The 13,334-nt window shown below is 41.7% G+C and overlaps 1 protein-coding gene across 4 annotated transcripts in view; it reads right to left on the reverse strand.

Annotated features, from left to right (window-relative positions):
- kif21a (kinesin family member 21A) overlaps window positions 1–13,334 on the reverse strand; it is a 36,835-nt gene that overhangs the window by 13,975 nt on the left and 9,526 nt on the right. For all 4 annotated transcript variants that reach the window (XR_003299120.1, XM_026365073.1, XM_026365072.1 and 1 more), the window contains exons 2-16: window positions 8,543–8,765; window positions 6,144–6,326; window positions 5,783–5,923; window positions 5,564–5,695; window positions 5,120–5,269; window positions 4,740–4,855; window positions 4,350–4,545; window positions 4,069–4,258; window positions 3,910–3,976; window positions 3,392–3,595; window positions 1,874–1,961; window positions 1,657–1,771; window positions 858–1,046; window positions 566–765; window positions 30–137 (exon numbers count right to left, since the gene is read on the reverse strand). Coding sequence is in view for 3 of the 4 variants with exons in the window: in XM_026365073.1 (XP_026220858.1) it covers window positions 30–137; window positions 566–765; window positions 858–1,046; window positions 1,657–1,771; window positions 1,874–1,961; window positions 3,392–3,595; window positions 3,910–3,976; window positions 4,069–4,258; window positions 4,350–4,545; window positions 4,740–4,855; window positions 5,120–5,269; window positions 5,564–5,695; window positions 5,783–5,923; window positions 6,144–6,326; window positions 8,543–8,765 (2,302 nt within the window). In the remaining variant the exon portion in view is untranslated. The remainder of the gene's footprint in view (window positions 1–29; window positions 138–565; window positions 766–857; window positions 1,047–1,656; window positions 1,772–1,873; window positions 1,962–3,391; window positions 3,596–3,909; window positions 3,977–4,068; window positions 4,259–4,349; window positions 4,546–4,739; window positions 4,856–5,119; window positions 5,270–5,563; window positions 5,696–5,782; window positions 5,924–6,143; window positions 6,327–8,542; window positions 8,766–13,334) is intronic.

The following is a 13,334-nucleotide window of genomic DNA, read 5'->3' on the forward strand; positions in this document are numbered from 1 at the left end:
ATGATGTGGAGCACATCCCCGTCACCAACCTCCTGCTTGCGCTGGTCTTTCTTCAAAGAAGCAATTTCTCTGTTTCTGCGAGACTCGTTCATCCTGTTCTTCTCCTGCTGCTCCTTCATTTGCTTCATGAGACGAACCTGCACCAATCAGAACAGACCGGACAGTCCCGGAGTTAGTGAATGTAATGCATAAACAAACATAAATATAAATAATGAAAGTAAAAGGAGCCACATTTAAAATTCTAGGTGCATCTCTGGTTTCTTGCTTCTTGCACGCTTGTAACTGCAGAGGATCTGGACTATTGCACATTTTGCTCTCATCAAATGAAGATGAAAGAGCTAAAGACAGTAAAGAGAAAGGACACAGAGGGAAAGGTCATGATCTAAACTACATGTGCCTTTGCATTAGCTTAGAAGATATTTCAAATACTACACTGTGCTATTATTATATCCCAATTCAATGCAGAGAGATAACAGAATTGGCATCGTTACCACTAACAAAAGCAGGAAAATGACTTGTGGCCTTCTTATAAACAAGCTTGGAGTGGTCGATTCATCAACCATACCTTAGTTTTCTTCATTTCAGCCACGTCCATCTGAAGCTTCTTCAGCTGCTTCTCATATTGTGATTGGTTCTTCAGCAGGCGAGCGTGCTCCTTCTGGGCCGACTGGAGCTTCTGAAGCTCCTTGTTCATGACGCTCAGCTTCTTTTCATATTCAGCCTTGATTTTGCGAGCTTTGTCCTCTGTGCCGCTTTCTACTGAATCTGAAAATATGCAGGACAAAATCAATGAAACACAGTAAATATGGAAGAAGAAGAAACAGTGCAGTGCTTTTCACTCATCACTCTTGTCTTACTCATGTTTTGGAGGACACGGTCCCTCTCTAGCTGGGTGTCTCTGATCTTGCACTGCAGCATCATCAGCTTCTGTTCGTACTGCTGTTTGAGCGTGTGCAGGCGCCGCTGGCTGTTTTCCAGCTCATCGATCAGCTTCTGCTTGATGGCAATCTCACAGGTGATGTTGGCCAGATCGGCCTGATAGTTCTCTGTAAGACACAGATCATCACATCTCACCTCAACGTGCAGAAGAGTTTAGTTCATAAAACAGTTCAGGAGTCAACATCTTCAGTGTCTCGTCGCTGTTTTATTACTTCACTAGTGTATTTTTACATTACAGCACGATAATTATTAATTCATTTGGACCTGTTGCACATTATAATACAAGTTAAATGTATCCTAGAGGCCCAGTCACAGTTAGATGGCTATGAATGTCACCAAATCAACATTTCCTTCCCCATGAATGTGAAGTTTTAGGCTTGCAGAGCTGGTGTGACAATGACATGAGCTCCCTCTTGTGGACATTCTGTATCTGCTCATTAATTTATAATTGTTCTGACACAAAGGGACAGAGACAAGACGAGGTCAGCACAGGAGGAATTAGTTTAATTGGTTTAAATTTCCAGTACTTTCATAGAACTTTGCAATAAATGAGACGCACTGAACTGAAAACTGACTCAGTGTGAAACATTTAAAATTATTCTTTAACTTTTTAATTTCAGCTGGATTTCGACCCTCTGTCCATGATCATTTTTAACTTGTCTACTACAAACACTAATCTCCTAGTTTAGTCATGAAGTCAGACACTGTCCCCGATACCTTTTTCATCCGACTCCGAGTCAGAATCATCTGAGCTCTCCTCCACGTCCATCTCCTCTTCCTCCTCCTCCTCTTCTTCTTCTGCTTCCTCGTGGTCACTTCCTTCCTGGACCTCCTAGAAGATAATACAAACAGTTTAAAATCTAAAGACATGTCTGAGTGCATCTTAATTCTGAATGAATATGAAGGTGAAGCGATTAAGAGGTGCCCCTCGTACCATCTCAGCGTCCTCGTTGACCCGCTCGCTCATTTCCTTCTCTGTGCCCTTTTCTTGCTCGTTGTCAGGAACTTCCTCCTTGTTGGCACTGAAAGATTCAAGCAGTGTTTAGCGTTAATTGCATAAAGTATCCTGTGTGACAGGACCGTGAGTATTATCTGAGCAGAGCACACGGTTTATCGCAAGTGGATTAAGCATCTTTTTAGTTTAAGATAGATGTGGTAATAAAGAATTTGATTTTTTTAAGTGGGAGGAATGTCAATGTGTTTTTAAGAAATTATGCATTTACAGACCACTAGAGGCCGGAGGACTATGAAACACACTCACTTCATTTATCATGAGCTTGTTTGGGGAAAAGACAGTGGATGTTATTTAACAAAAGGAGCGAGCCGTCTCATCAGAGACTGAACTCAATTAGCAAAAGTAAAAAAAGCATGAAGATAAAATGCAGCAACAAAAACTGAACATTGTGAAGCAGATCTGTTTGATAAATAATGTTTAGGTGGTGTTTCACTTGAAATCATCTGCAAAGGCTGAACAAAAGCAAGAAGAATGATTAACACAGACAAGAACTAGAATGACTGGCACCGGGTCGTCTGCCCAGACTCAAATCTAATCAGTTCATCCTTGAATCCACGTGGATGTTTGTGCTAATTCTGTAGACATTCAACTAACAACTATCCTAAAATATTCATTTACAGGAATGAGATGGCAGCGCGGAGGCATAAATATTGTTTGAATACATTTAGCTCATATGATACTTTCATGACATCTGACATTTTAAACCTTCAACAACAATAATCTGAAAGAAAATACTTTAAAAGCCTGAACTAGAGTGATGTGTGCTTCAGACTCTCTTTAATTTATTACACAGCAGTCAGTAAAACACAAAAAGAGAAACAAAAGCAGGGATGTAGCATGATTCTGTGTGGGATTCACAGAATTCAAAGAGAGTTTAAGGTTGATTACATTATAAAACCGGTGCGTTATGGACGTGAAGCAGCTGTTTCACTCCAGGTCGGGGAGAGGGGGGACGTCGGCCCAAATAAATAAAAAGTAAAACAAAACTCTAACTTAGGGAAAGCAAAGGAGGGGAATGGCAACAGGAGGGTGGAAGCTCAGACAAACCTGGCGTCCTCAACCTCTTCCACCACCTCCTCCCTTTCCTGCCTCTCTCTCTCCTCCAACAGCTGCTGGAGTCTTCAGGGAGGAGTGAAGAGTCAAACGACAGAAGGAAGCAAGAGATGAATGAAGGAAGGAAGAATGGAGGGAAGAATGGTCAGAGGAAGCTCTGCACTGGAAACCCCACCTTTAACCCCCCCAACAGCACAACTCGCTGCACTGAAACTAAATATCAGCACAAATCTAGTTCAGTCCATCAAACTTTGTTACACATAAACTCTTCTATCACCTGATTCCTACATTAAACCCAAACAATCAGCCAGTTTGACCTAACCATCGTAGATCAAACAGTGATTCATGACCTTTGACCCGACCTGTGCCTAATTCTCTTGTTACCTTTTCTTTTTCTTTTTTTCTCGCTTCTTCAGTTTCTCCAGGTCTTTCTTGGCGAGCTCGATGATGTCAGACGTCTCCTTTTCGGGGGCCAGCATCGTGGACGAGAAGGAGCCGGAGCCCCCGTAGAACGACTGACGGTTGGAGGCACGAGACAGGTTCTTCCTCAGATTCTCATTAACGGCTTCACTCTCTAGAAGTTTGGCTCTGAGCAAAGAAACCAGGGATCAGTCCCAAATACACTACGCTTTGAAAGTTTATTTGTCTTTGAACGGCTAAAAATAGTCTAAATCAGAGACTTCAATACATGCTGTCGGCAGTTTTAGGACAGTTTTAGGTCTGTATATCTGTTCACAAATAACTACAAATAACTGATGTTCTGAGATGTTTCTGTTGCCTCATCTCACAACACATAACTCCTGGTGAAATGAAACCAGATGTATCTGCAATGAGTTGACGAGTCAGGGTTGAGACACAAAGACAGACGAATGGACAAATAAAGAACTAGCAGACATATTTACCTGAGGTCTTCAATTTCTTTGATGTAGCCCTGGATCATGTTTCCTATTTCTTCAGTCCCTCCTTCACCTGTAACAGAAAAATTAATCAAATCAAACCTGCACATTGATCTTGATCTTAGCTAATCTAACTACGCTAAGAGTCCAAGTCTGCAGCTGTACCTGCTCTGGCAATGGCCTGGTTGGCCTGGTCACTGAGCAGTTGAGTGAGCCGCGCCCGCTGGGCATCGATGGTCTCCTGCATGGCCTTCACCCTCACCCTCAGGTTGCTGTTCTCCGTCTGCAGCATGGAGTTCTCGTGGAACATGTCGCTGAAGCTCTCCACCCCGTCTTCGCCCACCATACGTTTACCCTGCAGAGGGAGGAGGAGGTGACACATCAAGTATTCTGTGGTTATTTTTTTTATTGCACTTTTCCATCGCACTGCTCCTCTCTCTCCTCACCGTCTTGTACTCCATCAGCTCCATCTGCAGTCGAGCTATTTCCGTCCTAAGTGCGCTGATCTGCTGGCTGGCCTTGTCCTGGTTCACCATCACCTTGTTCTTGATGTTCCGGGCTCGGTTTGCGTACTTCAGTGTGTTCAGCGTCTCCATAAAGTCGCGGTCCGATGGGCTGATGCATGCAATCATCATCGTTTGGCTTAGATAAGGAGGAGACAGATATTTATTAGTGACTGTGTTTCCATGCAGCAGGGGAGTAATCTGATTACTCGTCTACTCGCTGTCTCTGTCTGCTGCATGTAAACACAATGAATGTTGGCTCGGCTGCACAATCCTGGTCTACGCATTAAAGTCTGACCATCGTTTACAGGTAACAGATTTGTGTCCACCAACCTGTTTCCTCCTAACGAGTCTTGTAGAAGTCGGGTGAGTTTGGAGTCTCTGTAAGGCACATGTGAGGCCCGCTTGCTCCGGTCGCCCAAAGCACTGATTACATTCCCCAGAGCGAGCTGCAGCAACAGAGACGGATGAAAGGAGAAGATATCAGAAATCATCATTATATGGCACTAATTAGTGTAAATAATTTATGTATAATTTCTGTAGTCCTAATTTTAAAACATTTGGGAAAGGTAACATGCAGTGCTCATTGTTAATGTTGTTAAATTCTCTACAAGTTCTCTCCACGCTGTAGGTGGCGTGGATTAGTAAAGCCACCTTCAGCCACCAGATGTCAGCACAGCTCTGCTGCAGCGGGTTAAGGACCCGTCGCTCACCAGGCCACAGTTGATGGAGATGCCCTCTTTGGCTCGATCGCCCGTCGCTCCAGTTCTCTTCAACCTCTCAGAACCAGCCAGGTCCACAAAGTGAAACTTGGCCGTCAGCGTCTCGTACTCGTCCATCTCGTTATCGTTCTCATTCTCTTGCTGGAAAGCAGTGACACAGATGTTATGTCACTGTGTATATCCATGTGTTTCTCTTTATCTTGTGCAGGATTACTGTGCAATTTAAACAAATATGCACCAACTCCAGTCCACCATGAAAGTTTTTTTGGTTCACACAATTGTTTAAATATTAGCATATTTAAAATCCCAAATAACAAACATTACTACAGTGAAGAAGGTAAACCTGCTTAAAAACTACACAGAATGTCTGTCCTTTATTTTACACGTCATAACTTCTCAGTGTGGTCTCAGACTTTTTGATCTCAGGGTACTAACATTGTCAGAGGCACAAACGCGGACTTGGCACAGGTGGATGGTGAAGATGGCGTGGGATCGAGAGCTCTGGACGTTCATCTGAGTGCTGGCTGTGGTGCGAGACAGAGCGCCGAGCTTCAGGCACTGCATCATCTGAACAGACATAATGAACGATGTATTAAATATTATTAAAACTCTGCATTTACCATTCATAACATTTGATTTTGAGTTATCTTTTACCTCAGCCTCAGAGGACACGGTCCGCGTGGTCACTCCCACTGTGTAGATTCCTCCATTTGCATCTTCGTGGATCTTGATGTGAGATTTCTGCTTCATGTCCCGTGTGGAGTCAAACAAGTCCAGAACTTCCTCGTTATAAAGCTGCAGAAATAACACAAGAAAAACTATTTTTAAACCAGGCAGATGAAATAAATCAGCAAAATTCAAAACAAAGTTTCTAATAAAAATGAATATGAAAACACCTGTAGCAAGATTTTAAGTTTTATTTCAGTGTCCTGGAAAATGGATCAGAAGAGCCTTAATCTGAGGAATTATTTTGTTTGTTTATTTCTACTGATGATGCAGCAAAGTGGGCGTGTACCTCAAGGAACTGGGCGTTGATCTTAAACTCCGGTACGGGGCGCCCCTGCTCCTGAGCCGCCTGCCGACGCTCCTCGATGCCCTTGAACAGATGGTGGACGGCACGGGGGATGATGCCTAGCTCCTCATCTACAATGTTGACATCAAAGCCTGTCCCCATAGTGTATGTCTTCCCTGAACCGGTCTGCACGGAGACATGAAAATTACACATGACAAATAGTGTGGATAATGCTGGTTGCTATGCTGTATGCAGGTCTAGATAAAAACTGAAAACTATGTGCAGAAACAGCAAATAACCCGTTTTTGTGCCTTTTTTTAATTTCATAACTATTCTGGGAACATCTGAGAGTCTCCCAGGCAGAGCTGGGAAACTCTGCTAAGGACAGGGACGTCTGGACTAGTTTACTGAACCTGCTGATACCATAAAGAAAAACATAAAATAAATGGATGAGTGGCACCGTGTCAAATCTTATTGTTTTTATAACATCTGGTTGATTATAATATGCACTATAATATACATATGTCAAACTGTTTTAATGTATTGTTTGCACTTTTACACTCAGCTCTTTATTTCCTACATTTCCCAGAATGCGTTTACCCAAAGGAACTTTTTAGAAACGACTATTGTCTTATTACACAATGGATGCTGTGCTGTGGGCTCCCTCATTCTTGTCAGTCGATTTTTTTCTCTAGTTTCATAATATTCTATTTTACTATTTCTTTTGTTAAAATTAACTAAGACTGAAATGTAAAAATGTTTTTTTCTACTCTTTTTATATCTTCAACCAAACTGGACTGAGTTCTTGTGATGATGCCATGTGGGTTGGTCTAAATCTAGATTAGTCTCTAAAACCACAGAGACAAACAAATCCAGGCCAAACCAACCGATGCCTGAGCTCTAGCTTTCAGATCTAGGCCAGCAGTGACAGGAGGACTTACTGAGCAGATATGTGTTAATATGGACATTCACTAAAAATGTCTACCGCTGCTTCACCTCACTTTGAGTATTTCCTGATCTGCACATGGTGTTCTCATTTAACTGTCTTAATTAAACTAAAAAATAATATTGTAATATTATATATTATTTTTAGAAGCTATGCAGACTTTCCAAAGTTCTAAATTGAATTTGCAAAGGAAGGATTTCCGATTTAAATTTTTCCTATTCCTATTTATCTCCAGGTTAAATGAGGAATTGCCACTTTGCAAAATGTGTTTTCATTTTACCTTAATGGTTTATTTAATGTTGACTGAAGGGCAGAAAATAACTATTTGTTTCCATTTCAATTTCTATTTACACTACAATAAAGTGTGGAGAAAACAGGAAAGTGTCTGATTACTTTCCAAAGCAACTATGCAGAAATCTATTTTGTTTTTAAATCTGCTTTTGTTGTGCAAATTCTCTCCCTGACTTTGAAAGCAGCAGACAGAGTTCTGCTAAAATCTCTGCACCATTCATTTTTATTTTTTTGCAGTGGGTACATAAATTACCTGCTGGTATTTTGGCTTCACTTTATTATTATTTACTGTTTAATTTCTGTTTAAGCTGTGATTTCCCTTTTTGTTTTATGAGCTTTGTGCATTTTGCAGTAACAGGCTCACTGCCAGTAAATCCATTCATACCACGAGTAAAGTGTTCTTACAAGCCTGAGGTGACAGCACTAATAAAAGAGTACACCTCCGTGTGTGTGTGCAGGGAAAACAGACATTTCTCTGGGCCTCATAAGAACTTGGTAGGATTACGAGGTCTGAGCTCCCTTGTGACGTACCACACTCAAAACGTAACGAGTGAATAAACAGAACTCTGCTGGGAAAACCTGGAAACTCGGATATAATAGAATTAAGTCTTGAGAACGTGATCATAAGATTAACTGTAAGTCAAACCTAATCATATGTTTCGAGTCCGGTTTATTTCAGTAAACATCAATTTCAGTACTGTAAAGTGTAACTGTGCATGTCTGAGTGGTTCCCATCCTTATGTTAACACACCATTATGTTCCAAATATGTTTATTTTAGCTGATTCTAAACTTTAATTATAGATTTTATAGAGATTGTGGGTTCCATTTAAATTTGTACCACTTTGTATTTGATGTTAGATTTATTTTCCTCTTCAGCACCATTTTCATTATTCTAATTGAGGTTTTGACGATGGTGGATATATGGAAGGGAGCAAAGCTGTAAAGAAATACACACATTAACCTCTTAAGGTATTTCTGGCTTCAATACAGAGCTGAACCTAGCAGTCAGTTTAGCTCACCTCAGCATTTATGTTAAACTAAGATGCTCAGAACAGCGCAGCAGTCTCCACCCTACACCCTACTGGACCAGTTCTCTACATCCCCCCAGTTACAGTGAAAAGCACCGTCAGCACTGCAGCTATGACGTTGGGGACAAAGACTCGCCTGTCCATATGCAAAGATGGTGGCGTTGTAACCTTCGAAACACCCCTCGATCAGCTTCTCCGTGCAGGTGGTGTAGATGGTGTCCTGCTCCGAGTCCATGTCGAACAAATAGTCGTAGGTGAAGGCTTTGTCTTTCCCCAGGATAACCTGCGGCTCCCCGGGCATCACGTACGTACAGATGTGACATCCTTCTATCTTCTCCCTGGCCAGCTGAGGACGAATCCTGCAGAAAACAATATAAGTTCAATATATGTGATATCATTTAGTGTTTGTGCACATCAGGCTTCTAGAAAAATTCCATTCAAATCTAAAGAAAGACACATTAAATACATTTTTTACATTTTAAAGGCACCAGTGGATGTTTAAAAACGTTGGCAGTCATTTGTAAAGCAGCTCAGTTTCTTACAGCATCACCAACAAATTGAACTCACAGACCTGAAGAAGGTGGTCACAGGTGCTTCCTATGAAATCTGACAGATCTTGAGGGATCAGTACTGACTCATTAAATCTCACATTGTTCAGTCCCCACTAGTAGATTTGTTTGGACTGTTGGTTACTGATTTGATAAATGATGAACTCGTGGAGGATTTAGCTTCTAAACAGGAAGTTATTTCCACTCTTGAGACCAAAAACATAGAGAGAAGAGAGGATATTGGATTTCCATTTATCAGGTTTTCTAACATCACGTTAAAAGCTAACGACAAATAACCAGACGCACAAATCCCATCGGGAACTGAATAAAGGAACTGGAACGTCAAACAAACACCAGCAGCGTTGGTTTGTTCTCCTCATTCTGTGGTTCATCTTCCACTTATGGTTTGAGCTCACAAACAAGTTTGGAAGAAAAGCACCTGACAGCCGGTCAGTCAGGATAAGGGCCTCATTGTGCCCCCAAGTTCAGGGGAGAACAATGCTGTGACTGGAGCACAGTGCAGCTATTGTGTCCGTCTGTGTGACACTGGATCTCAGCACTGACACCAACGCCACGGCTGCAGGATTACACGGCTGGACGGAGGCGAGGGTGGAGAGGTAACGTCCTGCCTGGAGGTCACGGCATGTCCGCGAATACGGGTCACAGATGCAAGATACCACCTTAATATAAAATATGCTGCCTGTTTTAGGTAATTCATGTTCCTTCAAGTCTTTTCTTTTATAGGCTGCTTTTACAATAATTTAGCTTCATTGTTTAGTTTAGAAACACACCAGGAAATGTAATGAAAGTGCTGACAGAAGACTTTTCTCAGATACCACAACAACAGATCTAAAAAGTTCTGCTGATCTTTTAAACTCTGCACTTTATGAAGCTGCTTCACTGTGAACTTATCACAGAGTCCCTGCAGACAGCCTCTCTGCCTCTCTGTGCAGTTTTGCTTAGGTTTGCTAGTTTTAAACCATGTTTAAAGGCTTGAATCTACATTTTTTTAGCACAGTTTTGCCAAAGTGAACTTGTTGGACAAGAAGCTGCAAATAAATATGCAGAGAATGCACGAAAAAAAAAGAGACTGCACTCAAGGAAAGGAGACAACTCTGAGCTACAGTAGCTGCAGAGTGACAGTAGGAAGTTACAAACCAGCCCCTGACTCCAGCACATTTCACTACAGCTTTACTGAAGGGCGATAACCAGAAAGTCCTGGGGAATCCAGGTTTATATGAGAAAATCTAAACCAAAATCCAAACCAGCTGCAGCAGTGGAGCGGCTGTTACGGTGCTGCGCAGCTTTCAGGTACGAGCGAGTGCAGCTGTTCACATGTGATACTCCAAAAATTCATACTGTGCGTGCACAGAATCCAACCACTAAGTGCACAAGAAACAAAACAAAATCTCTTTAATCCTCCGTCCACAGAGCTTGTGTTGTATTGTCTGGATCTCACGGTGCTGTTGTAACGCACACTCAACATAATCCCAATCAGAAAATCAATTAGCTTCCATGTCAAATTCACCGCATGTGACCAATTACATGTTTCCTTGGCCCATAAGAACGTTCTGGAAAACTAATCCTTTCCAGTAACCACAAGAGGGGCCTTCGTTTCACACGATTTAACTCACTAATTGGGTGTGTAATCCTGTCTGTTTCAACACTCTCCCACAGCACAGCACTGTCACACACGGGAATCTGATGCATTTGCTGAATTTACTCTGTTTTCATCTGCATTTAAACAGAGAAGCTTTCTGCTGCTCCATCAGGGCTTCGGTGGCGTTTTGGTTCTTATTAATGCAAAGTTTAGCTGAGCTTAAAACTACCAGGTTCTAAATGTTTATGGTTTAAATACTTGGAAAAATATAATCTGAACTGAACAGTCCTGGGTATGTCAGGGAAAAAATTATAATTCACAAATAACAATAAAACAATTTGATGACGAAGGTTGAAGTTGAACTTGTTCGATTTGCTGTGATTTCCATTTACAGTTAGTTCACATTAACTCTTATTGACAGTAGTGTCATAATTCAAACTCAGTAATGAGCCTCATCGTATCAGAAACACAGTCGTAAAAACCAGCTGTGGTCACTGGTCTATTTTAGGGTGGGGAAGAGCAGAGGTCAGAGTTCATGTGAGAGTCACGTTCAGGTGTCATGGTGTCTGCATCACAGACATGTAGTCTGACTAATGGCAGTCAAAATGTATTATAAAAATATATAAATATATCTTTTCTGTCAATTTAAAGACCAAACTGAAAAGGAAACATCATTTAAATCTGGTTTATCTTTTGTTTTCACAGCCTGTTTCTGAGCTGCTGGTGTTCAGCTGTGAAAAACGGGACACGCCCAAACAGGCTTCCACATCCCCCAAAACACATTCAACCCCGTCAAACTACCTCCTCACAGCACTCAATAAATCATTAAGGGTGCCGCACATGACTGAAACCTAGAGATTGAAAGATAAAAGGATGTGCACAGGCTGATGTCTTGAAATGTCTTTTTATTTTTTGACTAACTAAAATCATCATAAACATGTTTCTATTTATATTTGTTCATGACAATTAGTGTTTTTAAGAGATACACAAATATTTTCCTGCATCTTATATATATTGTTTATATTGTTTGTCCACTAAAAGAGCAGAGCAGAGCATCTCACTGTCCTTGAGAGAGGAGACAATTAAACCTGCATAAAAGGAAAGAGAGACGACATGCAAGAGGTAATAAGAGAGAAAGTGTGGTTGTGTCTGTCAAACACTTGGCTCGTTGCCGGTGTCTCCTTGTAGTTAAAATCAAAGTGAGGGGGCAGTAGTTGGTTTAATAGGACAGGTGATCTGCTCCGAGGCTTCATCTGTTTCCTTTCTCATCAAAAAATAATAAGAAGAAGACATCATGTGACAGAACAGAGGACGTCTGAACAGTGGCACCTTCTCTGTTGAACAAATGAGAGCAGTTCAGAACCAGCCATACTGTCAATCATCATCCCAAAACGACAAACCCGACAATCTGTCCTCTTTCTTTAGCAAGATCATCACAATGGACCAAAGAAATTAACATTAATTACATGGAAACACAAACGTTAACCTCACATACAGAGTCAAAGCTTTACTGTTTTCACTCTTTACATGTACTGGCATCATATTATATGATATATATACTGCTGACAGTACATTAACATGAAACACAACTGAGCTCAGCTGGGTTGTGTGCAGGTTTAAATACTGCAGAAACACAGACCATAACGTGAGCTGGACTTATCTCAGGGTTCCACAGGGTTTTCTGGTTTGCACTTTATATTTACTGACTACTGCAGTTTGGCTGTAGCTGCAAAAACAGCACCAAATGCTTCTGCAGGTTCTATTTGAGGAAATGCTTTCAAAGTACCCCTGCAGTACAATGAGAAGGTACGTTGTTAGCTTTAAAAAGCCCTGTTAGATGTGGTTTCACGCTCTGCCCACTCATCCAGACAGGACCACCTACAGCACCAGACAAAGAGCTCAGAGCAGCGTCGGCTCTCACTGAACACCAGGCCACAGACGTGCTGCAGGAAAACCACACGGCGACCTGCAGCACGGTCAAACATTCAGCACGTCCAACACTGGTAAAAGCTTTAACTTCATGTCTACGTAATTTAATATTTACCCAAAACGGTGTCATTGTGCCTTTATGTCTGTGCTGCCCTGAAACTCCCCGTGCTGTGCGTGATATAAAGGATGAGGTTGCCATGGCAACCGGTAATGGAAGCACAGAATTAAAGTCATAATCCGATCCCAGCGGGACATAATGCTGCTCTGGCAGACGAAAGGATGCCAAGAGGAGGGGCATGAGACAGAGAGACTCGCTCAGCATCCTGCCCCCCGTCAGACACTTCAGGATGAGGTTCACTAGCTGCCAACCCAGCTCCTGAATTAGCCACATTTCCTTAGTGCTTCCACTCTCGTGACTGAAGCCTGAGCATCAAAAAGGTTTATCATATAATTATTCTTCACCCACAGGGATAATTTTACCTCTTTTCAAGTGCTACCACTAAGACGGGCCTCAGTTATACACGCTGTTAATTCCACAAAGAGCTGCCAGAACAGTCACATTTAGAAGTCGTGACATGTCGGTCCAAAGCTGCTTCAAGAGCACAGTTAGTATCTTTTTTTTAAACTAAACTCAGAGATGAAATATAGATTTGCTAAAGCTAAAAGTCAGCAGTCTTCTAACAAAAGGCTCAAGTTTATCGTTTGGTGATTAGTGATGAGAGTCTTCATTTGTGCAAGTTGTTTTTTTTTCTGTCTAAAAATTGTTTCAGGACCTCAATTCACTTTTTAAGACCTGTAAGTACCTAAACCTAAACAAAGACGTATGTTCTGTGCAGCCCAGACACACAAAC

This window comes from Anabas testudineus, chromosome 6 (assembly GCF_900324465.2).
Source record: "Anabas testudineus chromosome 6, fAnaTes1.2, whole genome shotgun sequence".
In the NCBI taxonomy this organism is placed as follows: domain Eukaryota; kingdom Metazoa; phylum Chordata; class Actinopteri; order Anabantiformes; family Anabantidae; genus Anabas; species Anabas testudineus.